Raw genomic sequence first — 18,326 nt, 5'->3', positions numbered from 1 at the left:
TAGGATTTTACGGTAAGACAAAAATCCAGTTCTCTTTCATTCATTGACAGACAAAGCTTAATATCTTCATTTGACAGATGGGATGTCCCAAAGCAGTATCAGCATGAAGGGTGAGAAAAACACAGCAATAAAACAAAATTCCCAAAAAAGGGCTAAACTTAGCCAACCAGAAACTGGTGCTCACCTACCAGAAAAAAAAAAAAAACACCCTCAAGAACCAGTAGACTTTGCCACAGCGGCCTGCAAAAACTTAACGGCCAAAGGCAGCATCTGCAAAAATATCCACCTTGTAGAACTTGGTGAACGCGTGTACACACGCCCAGGTAGCCGCTTTGCAAACCTGGACCACTAATGACTGATGACAGAAGGCCCAGATGGCACTAAGCACCTTAGTGGAACGCGCCTTACCAGGGAAAGGAGGAACCTGACCCTTTATTGAATAAGCCTGCACCACCGTTTGCCAAATCCATCTGGAAATGGTCGCAGCAGACTCAGCCTGCCCCTTACGAGGACCATCTGTGAGAATGAACACGGAATCTGATTTTCGAATAGACTCAGTCGCCATCAAGCACATCCTGATGGCCCGGGCCACATCCAAAGAATGCAAAGCAACCTCTTTCGGTTGCAATAACAAAGGCAACACAATGTCCTCATTCAAGTGGAACCCTGAAACGACCTTCGGAAGGAACGATTGATAGGGGTAGAACACCACTTTGCCCCTGTGAACCACCAGGTAAAGCGACTAAACAGGACAACGCAACCACCTCCGAGACCCTGCGTGCAGAAGTGATATCCACCAAGAAAGCCACTTTCTGTGACACGGTAAGTAGAGGAATTTCCCAAATATTCTCAAAGGGTGGTCTTTGAAGAACCAACAGTACCAGGTTAAGATCCCACGGAGGCACCAGGGACCGCACTAGCAGAACCCCCTGCACGAAAGTGTGAACCAAGGAATTTGTAGCCAACGGTCTTTGGAAGAAAACTGCCAAAGCTGGAATCTGGCCCTTAATGGTGCCCAGAGCCAAACGCTGATCTACACCTCTATGGAGAAACTCCAGTAGACGCGATACTGAAAAGCACTCACACCAAGTAATATACAATTCCCAAACTATGGTAAATCTTCCGAGAAGTAGATTTCCTAGCTTTTAACAGTAGGGATTACCGATTTGGACAACCTCCTGTCCTTCAATACCTGGCTTTCAATAGCCAGGCTGTTAAATCCAGTGACTAAAGCAGGATGGAAGATTGGTCCTTGAGATAGAAGATCTTCTCTGAGAGGAAGCCACCAAGGGGCATCGGCTACCAGTCTTACCAGGTCCGTGTACCAGGACCGACGAGGACAGTCTGGGGCCACCAGAATTACTGGTATCCCTTCTGCCTCGATTCTGCGCAGAAGTCTCGGCAGAAGTTGCATTGGAAAAAAAGGCCTAAATCAGAGGATACTGGCCCCAAGGGGCTACCAGAGCATCTGCGGCGTCTGCCAGAGGATCCCGAGACCACACAACAAATCTTGGAACTTTCCGGTTGAGACAAGGGGCCAACAGGTCCACATCGGGGGTCCCCCACCAGAGACATAGTTGTTGAAACCCTTCCAGGAGAAGGGACCACTCGCCCGAGCACAGTGCCTAGCAACTGAGGTAGTCTGCCTGCCAATTTTCCACCCCTGGAATGTGCACAGCAGAGAGTGCTGGAACAAAACGTTCTGCCCACCTTAGAATACCAGTCACTTCTTTGAACGCTAGGGCACTTTTTGTGCCCCCTTGGTGCCAGATATATGCCATGGCCGTGGTGTTGTCCAACTTATTTCAACTTATTCCTTACCGGACCACCCCTGCAGATGATCTGTCCACTGGGGCAGGCAAAGTCTGACTGCTCAAATTTCCAGGATGTTGATCAACAGACTGGACTACTCCTGAGACCAGAACCCTTGGACTGATTCCAATGCCCAGGACCCTTCCCCATCCGGACAGGCTGGCATCCGTGGTAACGACTGTCCAGAACAGGGGAAGAAAGGATTTCCCTTGTCTAAGCGTCGGGGAGCGGAGCCACCAAAGCAGAGACCCTCTCGCACCTCGACTCAACAGGATCAAATTGTCCAGAGACTGTGGATTCTTGTCCCATTTGGTTAGAATCTCCTTTTGCAGAAGTCTGGTATGGAACTGTGCAAATGGAACAGCCTAGAAGGTGGAAAGCATCAGGCCCAGCACCTGCATGCAAGTTCTGAGAGACGACCGGCGATTGGACAACAGAAGTCGAATCGCAGAGGCAGCAATAGGAAATCCAACTTGGTGGACAGGATCAAAGCTAACTTCTGAAAACTCAGCTGTCCAGATCCTGCTTCAGGACAGATGACGATTCCACCCTCAGAAGATCATGCAGGTACCCCAGTGCCGAAATTCCCCGTCTGAACAAGGCTAACACTGGAGCCAACACTTTTGTGAACACCCGGAGAGCTGAGGCGCGACCAAAGGGCAACGCCTAAATTGATAGTGCTCCTCGCCTATGGCAAAACGAAGAAATGTAAATGTAGATCGGGATATGACGGTAAGCATCCTTGATGTCGATGGAGGCTAGAAACTCCCCTTGATGAAGAGAAGCCACAACTGAACGAATGGATTCTATTCTGAACTTCTAAACCGGCACAAAATGGTTCAGGGCTTTGAGGACCAGGATTGGATGAACCTTCCTCTCCTTCCTGGGTACCGTGAAGAGCTTTAAATAAAACCCCTGAAAACGTTCCAACTCTGGAACTGGGACTATTACCCTTTGTGACAAATCCTGTACCGCTCTTAGAAGGCCTTGAAGCCGATCGGCGAACAGACGCAAATTGGAAGGGAAGAACCTTGCCAGGAGCAAGGATCGAAACTCCATCCTGTAACCGGACCGAATCAACTTGAGTACCCGTTTAATGAACTAGGTCCATGGATCCAGAAAAAAAACAAAGATGCCCCCCCACCCCTAGAACGGGTGGGGGTGTCCCTTCTGGCGGAGGAGAGCTTGTCCGTGGGGCAATAGGAGCCCGCCTTGGACTTAGCACCCCAGGGTCTCTTGGAACCCCCTGTGAAGGGGCGAGAGGATTAAGACCCCTTGTCCTGCGACCCCGTGGGACGAAAAGGGTCGCTTGTTAGCCAAAATAAACAGAACCACATTTGCAGCAAAGCTCTCTGTTCTTAGAAACCTGCGAAAGCAAAGTGCTCTTGCCTCCCGTGAGACCCTTTATGATCTCTTCCATGCTTCTGTCACAAACTACGTCACTAAGGACGATTTGGCATTGGCGTTAGCCGGCCTTGAGGGTAAGATTGCTGGCATGACTGCAGCATTGCAAGGAGGGAGGAAAAGTGATAGATAAGCCTCACCTGAGCCACCCCTTGAGTCAGTTCAGGATTGGCAGAGGATGTGGAATAAGTAGCTGTAAATGACCCTATAGAAGGTCAAGCTGAGGTTTCCACTTTTGGGGAGTCAGGATCTAAGGATTCCATTCGGCCTCTCAATCCCAGAGATTGTTAATTCAGTCCCTCATTGAAATGTTTTGGTTTGCATACAAATTATCTCCCTTAGAGATGTCTGAAGTCTCTCTTTCCTCTCTAGGCTCATTGCGCCCTCATGATCCTCAGGCTTTTCCCTTACATCCGCTCTTTGAGCAGGTAATATATGCTGATTGGGATCATCCTGATACGATTTTTGTTCCTCCCAAAAGGTTTTCCTATTGTATCCTATGGAAGAAAAATTCACAAGAAATGGAATATACCTACTGTGGATGCTGCCATTTCTTCAGGTAACAAAAAGGTTTACCTTGTCCTGTGGATAATGCCCAGGTTTTTAAAGATCCAGCTGATAAGAAGTTGTAATCTTTAATAAAAGCCTCCTTTCCTGTTGCAGGGTCTGCGATACAACCAGCAGTAGCAGCTATAGGATATGGTCAGTCTTTGAAAGACCGTCCTAAGCGAGTGTTCAGGACGGTTCCTTCTCAAGGAGAGTCTGTGGAAGATTTGACAAATCTACCTTGCACTTTAGGTTTTGCAGTGGATGCTCTAAAAGACTCCAAACAACTGTCACGGTTTGCTCTGACAGTGCATATGCACAGAATCCTGTGGCTAAAAAGCTGGTCTGCGGAATTGCCATGTAAAACATTGCTGGCTGGCTTTCCCTTTCATGGAGAAAGCCTATTTAGTGATCTAGATAAATATATCCAAAGCTTTCGGGGGGGGGGGGGGGGGGGAGAGTGCATTGCTACCTGTTAAGAGGTAAAGCAAACTTCCTTTTAAGGTTCCCAGCACTCAGACTCCCAGTGCTTCTAATCCCAGGGAGTTGCGATGGCCCTGGCCCTCTAGATGTAGGACCAAGCCTTCAGGGAAACCCTGGACCCAGAGATCTACCAAGTCTACCTCTAAGCCTTCTATGTGAAGGGGCGTCCCCACTCAGTCAGGTGGGGGAAAGGCTGCTATGGTTTTCGAAGGCCTGGGTAGAAATAATTAAGGACAACTGGGTTAATTCCACCATCTGGCAGGGATACAAACTGGAATTTCGGGGTGTTCCTGCATCCTCGGTTTGTAAAGTCAAGCATACCTGCAGATCCACTAAAAAGAAGATCTTTTTCTGGCTCTGGACCATTTAAGGTCGCAACGAGTGAATACAGAAGTGCTGGAGGACGAAAGATTCAGGGGTTTTTACTCAAACATTTTCGTAGTCCCCAAGCCAAACAAAGATGTGAGACCTATTCTGGATCTCCAAGCTCCAAACCAGTTTCTGAACATTCATACTTTCCATATGGAATCAATTAGTTTAGTCATGACCTCCTTACAGGGAGAGGAATTCCTAGCATTCATAGACATCAAGGATGCATACCTTCACATGCCTAATATTCAGGCCCATCAAAGATTAAGCTTTGCAGTAGAAAACCATAGTTTTCAGTTTGTGGCCCTGCCCTTCAGGTTGGCCACGGCTCCAAGTATTCAAAAGATCCTAGCTTACGTATTGGCTGCCATGAGGGCTCATGAGATATCTGTGATGGGATATCTAGATGATCTATTACTAATAGATTGATCGGCTTTGGTTCCAAGCTGAAATGTTTTCCGGGCAGTACAGTTCTTAGAACGTCTGGGTTGGATTCTGAACTTGGCAAAGTCAGCAATACAGCTGGTTCAGCGTCTGGAGTATCTGGGTCTCCTTGTGGACACAATACAGGCAAAGGTATCTTTGCCATCAAGAAAGGTAACAGACCTGAAGGATCTAGTTTGATCCGTAAGAAGGCAAAAGTATCCTTCTGTACATCTTTGTATGAGGTTATTAGGGAAGATGGTGTCCTCATTTGGATGGTGTCCTCATTTTGAAAGCCATGTCTATGGATGCTAGAAATTCCTCTCAATTCCATGCCAGACCCTTGCAGAACAAAATTCTGTCAGCATGGTCCAGAAAGGTCCCGTCTCTAGACTGGTGCATGTCTCTGGTGCCAAGAGTAGTTCAGAGTCTAAGTTGGCGGTTAATAAAGGTAACCATCCTCACCTGTGATCTGTTTGCTTGCAATTCGTGTGTGTGTGTGTGTGTGTGTGTGTGTGTGTGTGTGTGTGTGTGTGTGTGTGTGTGTGTATATATATATATATATAAAAAGGTCAATGAGTTTCTGGACTCCTGACAGACCTTTGCATCTTTCAGTGCTGCACTGACGTTTCTGGATTCTGAGTTATGGGGAAAGCAAAAAATTGTCAAAGGATCTGCGGGAAAAGGTAGTTGAACTGTATAAAACAGGAAAGTAATATAAAAAGATAGCCAAGGAATTGAGAATACCATCCAGCAGCGTACAAACTAATCAAGAAGTGGAAAATGAAGGGTTCTGTTGAAACCAAACCATGGTCAGTTAGACCAACTAAAGTTTCAGCCACAACTACCAGGAAAATTGTTCGGGATGACAAGAAAAACCCACAAATAACTTCAGGTGAAATACAGGACTCTGAAATGTGGAGTGGCTATTTCAAAATACACAATAAGGAGGCACTTGAAGAAAGATGGGCTGCATGGTCGAATTGGCAGAAGAAACCATAACTACGCAAATGCAACAAAGAAACCCAGCTTACAATACACCAAACAGCACAGAGACAAGCCTCGAACCTTCTGGCACAAAGACATTTGGAGTGATGAGACAGCGTTTATGATTGTGGCCAAAAAGCTCAATTTGGATAGGAGTCAACAAGGCCTATGATGAAAGGTACTGTGAAACATGTAGGTGGATCGCTGATGTTTTGGGGATGTGTGAACTACAAAGGCACAGGAAATTTGGTCAGAATTGATGGCAAGATGAATGCAATATGTTATCATAAAAATACTGGAGGAAAATTTGCATTCATCAGCCCGGAAGCTGTGCATGGGACGTACTTTGACATTCCAACATGACAATGATCCTAAACACAAGGCCAAGTCAAACTGTCATTGGCTGCAGCAGAATAAATTTAAGGTTCTGTAGTGGCCATATCAGTCTCCTGACCTCAATATCATAGAGCCACTCTGGGGAGATCTCGAAACGTGCAGTTCATGCAAGACAGCCCAAGAATTTACAGGAACTGGAGGCTTTTTGCCAGGAAGAATGGGCAGGTTTACCATCCGAGAAGATGAAAAGGCTCATCCACAAATACCACAAAAGACTTCAAGCTGTCATTGATGTTAAAGGGGGCAATACATAGTATTAAGAACTGGGGTATGAACACTTTTGATCAGGGTCATTTGGGTATTTTCGTTTGTCATTATGATTTGAAAAGAGTAAACACCGTTGATTAATAATAAATAGGGATGCACCGAAATGAAAATTCTGGGCCGAAACCGAAAATGCAGGATGCCCTTGGCCAAAAACCGAAAATGACTTTTTCCCCCAAATAATTTTAAAATAGATAGAACAGGGGCATACACCAAAAACAGGCAGTGACGTACAACTGTCGCTGCCACCCTGTTACAGTATATGTACTGTGACGGGTTGGCAAGAGGTTAATTTAATTATCAATGGTATTTGTATTATGCAGCATGAGGGGGTTAATATATTGCCACTGCTGGTCACTGGTGCATTAGTGACCGACTAGTGGCAGTTAATTAACCCCTTTGTGCTGCATTAGTGCAACCAGTATCAGTGTTAATTAACACTGGTTGCATTGAAGGGGTTAATTAAATGCCACTGGTCGGTCACTAATGCATCAGTGACCAGCAGTGTCAATATATTAACCCCCTCATGCTGCATAATACTAATACCATTGGTAAGCTCGCCTCAGCTTTCCCCCCACTGCCTCAGCGTCCCCCTTGACAGTACACCCTCCCCCCCCCCCCCGCCCCTGCGTCCCTCCCCATCCCAAGGATGCGATCTCCTTACTCACTCTGCTCTTCCGGTGTCCTTCTAGTTTCAAAAGAAGCGCCTCTGGCCGGCGGCCCGCCTCCCTGTGATGTCACTACTACGATCTGTGCATGAATGAACTAAAACACCGGGCGGGAGGGAGGGCGGGCGAGCGGCCACTAATAGCTATAACTAAGTGAGCGCTTCATTTCCCTGTCAGAGGAGATACCCGCATGACAGGGAAGTGAAGCGCTCACATAGTTATAGCTATTAGCGGCCGCTCGTCCGCCCTCACACCGGGTGTGTTAGTTCATTCGTACACATAGTCGTAGTAGGGACATCATTGAGAGGCGGGCGGCCGGCCAGAGGCGGGACTTTTCAAACCTGCGCTGCGCCCTCCTCCTTCCACACGTCGGCCATAAATTTCGGCATTTTTAACCCATTTTCGGTGCATCCCTAATAAATGACTTCAGCCAAACACTAACCATGACTGACAGAAAGGTTTTTGTGTTATCATTCATATTCTCTGAAAAACGGTCAAGAAATCAAATTCTGCCAGGGTATGTAAACTTATGAGCACAACTGTATGTGTCGTCATATAGTTGTAAACAAGAAGGGAAAGTTGAGGAAACTCGCTTAAATTATTCAGTCTTTACTTGTCAAACTTTAAAATATGCTGGAATTAGCATTGACTACTGGACGATATGTAGGTTAGATATTAAACAATATATTTTCAATTCGCATATCAAGGCCAGAGTGCAAGTGACAAGATGATCTGAACACATCTGGGTTACACATTTTTTGCTGCTGGTGGAAATTGGGCCATTATGCAGTAATGGATTTTTATTGCTGGAAATGAAGTCATAAGTTTACTGCATGTTGCACACAGATGCCAGGCACAGAAATGAGGGAGAATAAATGTTTGAAGGGTACCCTACTTGTCCTTCAAGTGGAAATTCACTCTCACAATCAACAATGATTACTTTAAATCCACATACTGCTAGCATTAGAGAATAGATAGGAAAGTATATCACATTCACTTGTTTTAAACCTTTTTTTTTTACATTTCTTCAGTTACTTCCTGGTTCGTTGCCTAGGCAAATTATGTCATACATCCCAGGAGTCTTCAGGAGGGGAGGAGTTTTCTCAGCTAAGCATACACTTCTGCAGATGGCTTGCAGGAAGTAAATCCTACATGAATCATTTGCCCCTGATCAAGATGGCCACGCCTAGAAATGCTAGGGGGTGTTTTTTTTATAGCGCTTTCGAAACAAAATGAAGCATAAAGACATGGATGGATGGTGAAGTTTGCGTTGAATATTAAACATGAATTAAATAGTGTTTTTGGTGCTCAGATGTAGTGAAGATCCCCTTTAAAAAGACCCTGTCACCAGACCATTTATTTCAACAAAAAACTTCCCATAAGATTATACGATATGTAGATTTCACAAATTTTATGTGTGTTATTTACCTGTAAAAGCCTCCTGTGGGACATCCAAAAGCCCTGAGACTGCTGCTGGGCGCAGCCATCTTGGATGCAATGTCAGCATTCTCAGCAAACATAACTGTCACTTAAATTACACTATACCAGGGTTTCTCAACTAGGGTTCCTCCAGAGCTTGTTAGGGGTTCCTTGAGCAATAAGTGATTTCTGCTTCTCAGATCAGCAACAACAGACACCAATGGTCTATTCATCCATCTGTAAGGAGGGATTCTTTTCAATAGCCACAAATGTAAGGAGCATTCTTCCCATCACATCAAATGTACAGTGAACTGTAAATATAGAACTATTAGCAGGGGTTCCCTGAAGCCAAAATGGCAGAGAAAGGCTGCACTATGTCTTTTACCATTAGATTCCTCCTCCAACAACTACATAAAAGGTTATATAGGGAGGTGAAATATGGGGTGGAGGAGCTGAGCCGGGAGGGGCTTTGCCTTATCGCCCGCCCCAGGGGAGCGAAAAAACTTTTTATGAGCGGAAAAGGAAGGCCCCCGTCTATGACGAGGTCCTTTACCCTTAGTATTCTGTGGCAAAAAAGTGCTCTTGCCCCCAGTGAGATCCTTGATAATCTCATCCAAGGTGGCCCCAAACAGGCGATTGCCCTGAAAGGGGAGATTAGCCAAAACTTTTTTGGAACCTTGATCCGCCGACCAGCACTTTAACCACAGCACATGCCTGAGGACCACTGCTGAAATCGATGCACACCCCAACAATGGAGTGGCGTCCAGAGCGGCGTCACAGACAAACTGTAGCCCTTGTATCATCTGCTCCAGCAAGTCTGATACTGCCGGGGGGATGCTTCTCCCCTCTAAGTCCCTGCGTAACAACTTGGTCTATTCTGTCAATGTTTGTGAAACCAAACCAATTGCAATCACTGGCCTAAAAGCTGACCCGATCAGGGAAAAGATGGAGCGGGACACGGCTTCCACCTTACGATCCACTGGATCCCTAAAGGACGGAGCGTCCTCCAATGGGATAACAGTAGCTTTATTTAGTCTGGAAATCAGTGAATCCACCAATGGTGGTACTGTCCATCTTTTAAGGAGGGATTCCTCAAACGGATAACGCCTAGTAATGCGTTTGGAAATACCAGGGGTTCGTTTTGGTCGACCCCATTCCTCTTTAATTATATTACCAAAACATTTGGGCAAGGGAAACGCCCTCACCATCTTGGTAGGTTTATTAGTACCAAAAGGAATTTCTAGTACCAAAAGGAATTTCAGTATCAGCTACCTCTGCCGGTGTAACCTCAAGTCTTAAGGTTTCCCGGACAGACAATTAGTGCATCCACCAACGCTTCTTCTTGTGCTATGGCGGAGGCAGAAACGTCCTCCTCACTGTCTGAGGAGACGGTACTAGACAGAAAAAAAACTAACATCCTGTAGCAGAGAGAGAGGATATACCCTCTGGGACTGCCCCTAAGGTGTGGCCAGAACGTTTTCTTCTGCCTAGTGTCCTACTCCTGTAGAGGGCAGTATAACCCAATTTGATATTAATCAAAGAGGACTGCGTCTGTCAATGAGCGAAAAAAAGAATTCTGGCTACACCCATGGGCAGTCCAAAGGGGGTATACTCCCCTCTCCCTGCTATAGTCACTCAGTTTAGTTGCAAGCAGTGTCAGGAGAATTCTAACTCCACAGAGAAATGGATTTTACGTTAAGCCAAAAATCCCATTTTCACGTTCATTGACAGACACAGTTCCTGTCATTCTTTACCATTGGGACATCCCAAAGCAGTGTTAGACATGAGGGGTGGGAAACGGCAAAAAATAGGGGCTTAATCAGAACAACTGGAGCATACCTGAAGAACATACACTTTCAAAAAAGGATCATACCCTCTTAAAAAGCAGCCTATAAAACCTTGCAGCCAAAAGAAGCATCTGCAAATGCCAACATATCAACTTTATAAAACTTTAGAAAAGTGCGCACTGATGACCAGGTTGCCGCCTTGCAAACCTGTGTCACTGACGCTTGATGACGGAAGGCCCAGGAGACATTTAGCACCCTAGTAGAGTGCGCCTTGACAGGGAAAAGGAGGAATCTGACCCCTGGTGGAATGGGCCTGAACCACCGTCTGTCTGATCCATCTGGAAACGGTCGCAGAGGAAGCGGACAACCCTTTGCGAGATCCATCCATGAGCACAAATAGAGAGTCTGACTTACTGAAAGACTCCGTGGCTGCCAGGTACACCCTAATTGCCCAGACCACATACAAGGCATGCAAGGCAATTTCCTTCAGATGTTTAGGCCTGGGACACAGGGAAGTGTAACACACTGCGCTGGCAGGACCACCGGGTCGACAAGCACAAGGCACAGAGCGATCCTAAGCAGAGAGGTAGGAGGACCCCACCAGATTCACCACCTACCGACACAGGCACCTGCAAGCAAGAAATTCTGTACTACATGTGCAATGATCAGGAAGCTAAATGATCCAGGAGTTAGCACCAGGGGATAGGGCGGGGCTCCCACCACCGAAATCGCCTTCCACAGGGCTTCCCTGTCATGGCCGCCGCTATTTGCAATGGTAAACCACAAGAAAATGGCCTTTGGACTACACAGACATGGCTGGTGTCTATAGAAACACACAGCCTACAACAAAACGGTAGCACTGCAAGGCATACAGGGACCCAGAATGGGGGGGGGGACCAGGCCTCAGGACAGATCAAGGCAGAATGGGGGGCCCTGGCAGGTACAACCCCCCCCCCCTGCACACTCGATCATCCAGCCGCCACATTGTCCCTGTGAACCATCAGGTAAGGGGACCGACAGGACAACAAAATCAACCCTGACACCCTACACACAGAAGTAATGGCCACAAAAAAGGCCACCTTCTGTGACAGAGTGATCAGAGAAAGTTCACAAATATTTTCAAAAAGAGGTTTCTGAAGTACCAACAGTACCAAATTGAGATCCCACGGAGGTACCAGGTATCGCACCGGAGGAGCCAAATGGCGAACCCCCTACACGAAAGTGTGAAGTAAGGAATTTGTAGCCAACTGTCGTTTGAAAAATATTGCCAAGGTGGAAATCTAGCCCTTAAATGGTACCCAAAGCTTAATGCAGATCTACACCTTGTAGAAACTCCAGCAGGTGGGACACAGAAAAAGCACAGGGAGAAACGCCCCGAGACTCACACAATATAATGTACGCCCTCCAAACTCAATGATAGCTCTTCCTTGAAGTAGATTTTCTAGCTTTTACCAGCGTAGGGGAATCACAGATGCAAAAAAATAGACCTTGTTGAACTTGGTGAACGTGTGCACAGACTCGCAGGTGGCTGTTTTGCAAACCTGGACCACTGACGCCTGATGACGGAAAGCCCAGGAGGCACTAATCGCCCTTGTGGAATGCGCTCTAACAGGGAAAGAAGGAACCGACTCTTAATTGAATAGGCCTGCACCACCATCTGCCTGATCCATTTGAAAATGGTCGCAGCAGATGCAGCCTGCCCCTTACGAGGGCCATCCCTAAGGATAAACAAAGATTCCGACTTCCGAATAGACTCAGTCACCATCAAGTACACCCTGATGGCCCGGAACACATCCAAAGAATGCATCCTTCAGATGCTTTGGCTTAGGACATAGTGAAGGCAAAACAATGTCCTCATTCAAGTGAAACCCCCAAAACTACCTTCAGAAGAAACGATTGACATGGGAGGAGCACCACTTTGTCCTTATGAACCACCAGGTAAGGCGGCCGACAGGACAACACAGCCAGCTCCAAGGCCCTGCGCGCAGAATTAATAGCCACCAAGAAAGCCACTTTCTGTGACAAGTTAAGTAAAGGAGTTTCACGTATATTCTCAAAGAGCGGTCTTTCAAGGACCGACAGTACCAGGTTAAGGTCCCACAAACGAACCAGGGACCGGACCGGCGGGGCCAGGTGGAAAACCCCCTGCATGAAAATGTGAACCAAGGAATTCCCAGCCAATGGTCTTTGGAAGAAAATTGCCAAAGCTGAAATCTGGTCCTTAAATGGTGCCCAGAGCCAAATGCTGATCTACACCTCTTTGGAGAAACTCCAATAGATGTGATCTTGAAAAGGAACGGGGGGAAACCCCCTTAGACTCAAAGCAAGTAATATACTATTTTCAAACACGATGGAAAATCTTCCGTTTACAAAAATGAAAACTGTGCCAGGACCAGAGATGCCAGCAATGAGCTTGGTGCTTACTCCTGACTAGGCAGAAAAAAAAAAACAGATCCTAGAGCAGGAAGTGGGAGTATACCACCTGGGACTGCCCCATATGTGTAATTAAGCTTTGTTAACTTTTATTAACCCTTTTCCGCCTAGTGTCCTACTCCTAGGATGAGTAGCATAACCCATCTGTCTAATGAAGATATGAAGCTGTGTCCGTCAATGAACGAAAGAGAAACAAAGTATTAATGTGGGACCTCTTTAGCACCAAAGTTAACAATCAATATTAGGTGAAAAATTAACAATTACTCAAAAACAAACCAAAATTAAATAAAACACATGCCGGAGCCTTTGAGCGTGGCCCACACAATGATAGCTCCACGCTGATCTCCTTCCCCAGCTGACATAGTGGAGCTTTTTGTGCGATCTGGGCACCTTCTAGTGGTCAATGTGTAAAATTACTAGCTAATCTTGGTCCCATTGCATCTCCTGAGGTACGCGAACATAGTGCCTGGACCTGTGACTGAGAAAGTAATGGCAGGTTTCCCAATATACCAACGCACATGCGCTGCTTTACTGGTTCACAAATCTTCCTGAAGAAGCCAAACATGCGAAACATGTGGAAGTATCTACTTGAATCTGAAATGTACCACAAGGATCACTGTGTGCAGTAGTATTTTATTGATGTTGATCTGCTTTATACATTAAATTGTTAATTTTTAAACCCAATATTGTTTGTTACCTTTATACCTAAAACAGACACACAATAATATTTTGTTTTAAAGTTGCATAATACCTTTGCTATAGGTGTAGGTCATTTGCTTAGCTCCCAAAGCCTGGCTGTAAAACTCCCAGAGATGGCTTTCCACATCCTGCCTTAATAGTAGGATGTCGCCAAGACACACCCAGTCATTACTCTCACCCCTGACAGGAGGGAGCGCTCAAATTCCGCACATGTGCGGCCCACTATCTCGTCCGTCTCCGCATCAAAATAGGACAATACTCGCCCTTCTATATCAGGACAGCAGAAACAATATAGGACTACAAAACCCCACCCTCTAACAGATGCTCAGGGTTCTGTAGTCCTATCTTCTGTACCAGGGCAGCAGAAACAAGGTGGAACCACAGCCTTCTTCTATTCTTCATAACAGAGGCATGGTTCTGTACTCCTCACAATGTAATTTATACCAGTTGGCACAGTATGTTATCAGCTTACAAGATTTCAGGCACCATCAACCGGTATTTTTAACTTTGTTAAACAGGTTTAACAAAAGTTTAATAGTATACTTAAAAGACAAAAAGAAACATACTAACAGAGATTTACATACTCTTTAATACTGGGCAATGTTTCCACCATATTCCTGCTGGAAAGTTTTATCAGCCAATCAGAAGGAAAAAACCATAACATACCTTAACAAAATTATCAGGAAAAGCTCCTCGTTTGCCGTTTAATTCTCCTTCCAGCCATCCCTCCTCATCAAGTTTCTTCACGTTCTTGATGATGTCCCCCACATGTATGGACAATTCATCATCATGTACCGCATCATAGTCATATTCCACAATGTATTCAACTGCTGAAAAAAATATATAAAAGCTGTAATTTATACAACAGGACATTTGGATCAACAAAGAATAAAAAGCAGATTGCTAAAAATGTATCTGTTTGCAGTCTCTAGACCAATCACAACGAGCACATGAAACAGGTACATGAATCAGCTTAGTGAATTCATTTGTTGCAGGCAACAGCCAGTAAAACAAGAAATTATGAGCCTAGATACTTAATACTTGCAAAATTACTAGGAGACATAACCAAACAGATGTAGACAGAACACGCAAACCACTGACAAACTTGTCACAGGAAAAACACAGAAGCTGTTATTACCTATCTCCTCCTGACAATACTAGCTACCTTGGTGTCAACATGATCCTCTGGCTTTTACACATTCTAAATCACCGACCGGGAATCATTATATAAAATCTAAAGTATTTCGATCAACTGTTATATATTTGATCCAGACCCATGGCTGTGACAGTACTGAAACCAGACAATATTCAGGCAGCAAGCATTTTAAAAAGGAGGCCTACAATTGTAGCCCTATTTCCTTCATCAGCATTTAATTCCAAGCAAAGAGTAGTACGTTATCGTTAAGTACACAGCTTTTGAGAGCTGATCACAACAGATTATCCAAAAGGACAAGAACAGATCTTACGATTTTCCTTTAATCAGTACAGTTTTCTTAAAAAAATGTTGGCGTAGGTAGGCTACGCATTCTCGTAAAACAAAAGAATACATTACATCACTTCCAAAATTGTATTCGGTCATATGAGAATTTTTGTAAGTTGAGTAACCTCTTAATTTTCGATTTAAGACTGACATGCAAAAAAAAAAAATTAAAAAAAACGTCCAATATCCTCTGTGTGTACATTAAAATGATTGACTCTGACATGTGCATGCATCCATTTTAAAGGAAGACAAAACGTCCTTTCAGAACTTTCTGTAGTTCTTCCTTTTTACATTTGGCCTCCTCAATTATAAGTTTCCTTATACTAAGTCATTAATTAGAACTTTTTGTGAATTTGGACATTTAAATTTGCTTTTTTTTTTTTTAAATTCCAATCTAAATTTAGTAGGAGTCGGAGCATTGTTTGCCGACTCCAGGTACCTAAAATTTACTCCGACTCCACAGCCCTGCATAGGGGATCAGGAAAATGACTGTTATAAATGTTGCTAGAATCGCTGTAGCCCAAAGCTGGAAAAGGCAGTGAACCCTTCGGACTTCGTAAAGAACCAACAACTGGTAGTTAATGGGTAGATTGTCTAGCATTTTGACTAACTCATAGAACAAATCTGAAGCAGTTTGGGATTTACTATATCTCACACCTTCATATCCCCTGCAAACTTTGTACTGTATTGGGCCATTTCCTTCCTCCCCCCCTTTCTCTTACTCATTGATTGTTGAAGTTTATATCAATATGATCTCATAACATCTATCACATACATACACTTTGTATACAGAGACTAAAGACAATGATCTTATTGCCTCTCAGTCACTTTTGTGAAGCAGAACATGAATGCTCTTCTTTTCTACATGCATTCCAGGATTTGTAAACTTTAATATATCAAAAATTAGGCACCAGATGTCATTTTTAAGGAGCATGGGCTACAGTGGCGGCCTGTGCATAGGGGGCGCCAGGGCGCCCCCCCCCCCCTGAAAAAAGGAAAAAAAAAAAATTAAAAAAAAAAAAAAAAATTACAAAAAGATCGATAAAGTTTTCCAAAAAAAAAAATTGTGTTCGCCGGCCTATGTGGAGGCTGTGGGGGGGTGGGGTTTACGACCCAGAAGAGGCGCCGATTGGCTGCCTTCTGGGGCGTAACCTGGGCGCAGGGTACAGCGCTAGGAAACCCCCACTTTCGGAATGTCCTGGCTGTGATTGGTCCAGTCTCCAGCCTGGACCAATCATCATCCAGGACATCTGATGCTGACCCGTGACCCCGCTGACGTCGCGTACGTCAGTCACGAGTCAGTGCGGTGGACGGCCGGCACAGCAGAGCGGAGCGGAGACTTGGAGAGAGCAGACCGGACACCGGAATCGGCAGGGAGACGGACGGACGGACGGACGGACGGACGACCAGGCAGTCACCTCAGCAGGCCGCAGCGTCTCTCTCCAGAGGAGTGGAGGTCATCTGACATCTGGACTGGAAGAGAAGATCGAGCCACCGGTAAGTGAGTCCTTCTCAGTCAGCGGGAAACTGAAAGAAAAACCACGGGATGCACAAGGCTATGGAAGGCAGCCATATTCTTCTGCCTCATTTTAATAGTATGCTGTAGCCCCTGGGACCACACTGTGCTGCTGTCCTACATTGTATTCTGGGGACCCAGGGGTCACATTCTGCTGCTCTACTGTTTTGTGGCCCAACACTGTGGGGGAGATGGGACTGGAGGGGGAGGACATGGGATGGGGGAGATGGGACTGGAGGGGGAGGACATGGATGGGGGAGATGGGACTAGGAGGAGGAAGACATGGGATGGGGCAGATGGGACTGGAGGGGGAGGACATGGGATGGGGGAGATGGGACTGGAGGGGGAGGACATGGGATGGGGGAGATGGGACTAGAGGAGGAGGAAGACATGGGATGGGGGAGATGGGACTGGAGGGGGAGGACATGGGATGGGGGAGATGGGACTGGAGGGGGAGGACATGGGATGGGGGAGATGGGACTGGAGGGGGAGGACATGGATGGGGGAGATGGGACTAGGAGGAGGAAGACATGGGATGGGGGAGATGGGACTGGAGGGGGAGGACATGGATGGGGGAGATGGGACTAGGAGGAGGAAGACATGGGATGGGGCAGATGGGACTGGAGGGGGAGGACATGGGATGGGGGAGATGGGACTGGAGGGGGAGGACATGGGATGGGGGAGATGGGACTAGGAGGAGGAAGACATGGGATGGGGGAGATGGGACTGGAGGGGGAGGACATGGGATGGGGGAGATGGGACTGGAGGGGGAGGACAGGGATGGGGGAGATGGGACTAGAGGAGGAGGACATGGGATGGGGCAGATGGGACTGGAGGGGGAGGACATGGGATGGGGGAGATGGGACTGGAGGGGGAGGACATGGGATGGGGGAGATGGGACTAGGAGGAGGAAGACATGGGATGGGGGAGATGGGACTGGAGGGGGAGGACATGGGATGGGGGAGATGGGACTGGAGGGGGAGGACATGGGATGGGGGAGATGGGACTGGAGGGGGAGGACATGGGATGGGGGAGATGGGACTGGAGGGGGAGGACATGGGATGGGGGAGATGGGACTGGAGGGGGAGGACATGGGATGGGTGAGATGGGACTGGAGGGGGAGGACATGGATGGGTGAGATGGGACTGGAGGAGGAGGAAGACATGGGATGGAGGGGGACATGGTGGGATGGTCAGTGCGTGGATTTAGTGGGCAGGCCCTGGAGAATGTTTTAGGTTAGGCATGGGGGGGGGGGGGCTGGCCTAAAGTTGTGTAAGGGGTCCCAGAATTTCTGGTGGCTGCCCTGGCGCCAATGTTATGGGGCAGACTGGAGTTAGAACTAAGCCCTCCAGTGCCTCGCTGAGACGGCTGACATCTTCCAACAGTCTTCCTTTCAGATTTGCAGCCTCTGGCTATATAAGTGGCTGGGGGGGACGGGATGACATCACTCCCACACATGCAGGCAAAGGTGGAGCCTAAAGAGGAAGGGATGTGGTTTTGCAAATGACAAGAAGGGTCTTAAACAGGAAGGGGTGTGGCCTTGACAGGAAGGGGGTCATATTTAAATTAGGGGTGCACGAGTTTAGATAGGCCTAGGGCAGCACAAAACCTAAATACACCACTGAATACAGTATTTTGAT

The 18,326-nt window shown here is 46.5% G+C and overlaps 1 protein-coding gene across 4 annotated transcripts in view; it reads right to left on the bottom strand.

Annotated features, from left to right (window-relative positions):
- CD2AP (CD2 associated protein) overlaps nt 1–18,326 on the bottom strand; it is a 246,503-nt gene that overhangs the window by 159,493 nt on the left and 68,684 nt on the right. For 3 of the 4 annotated variants that reach the window (XM_082251739.1, XM_082251736.1, XM_082251738.1), the window contains exon 2: nt 14,357–14,520. In XM_082251739.1, coding sequence (XP_082107865.1) covers nt 14,357–14,520 — 164 coding nt within the window. The remainder of the gene's footprint in view (nt 1–14,356; nt 14,521–18,326) is intronic. The other variant, XM_082251737.1, reaches the window with a different exon arrangement.

This window comes from Pelophylax lessonae (assembly GCF_965119305.1).
Source record: "Pelophylax lessonae genome assembly, chromosome: 3".
In the NCBI taxonomy this organism is placed as follows: Eukaryota; Metazoa; Chordata; class Amphibia; order Anura; family Ranidae; genus Pelophylax; species Pelophylax lessonae.
Note: the sequence above shows the minus strand (reverse complement) of the source record. Positions and strands in the feature narration are given on the sequence as shown.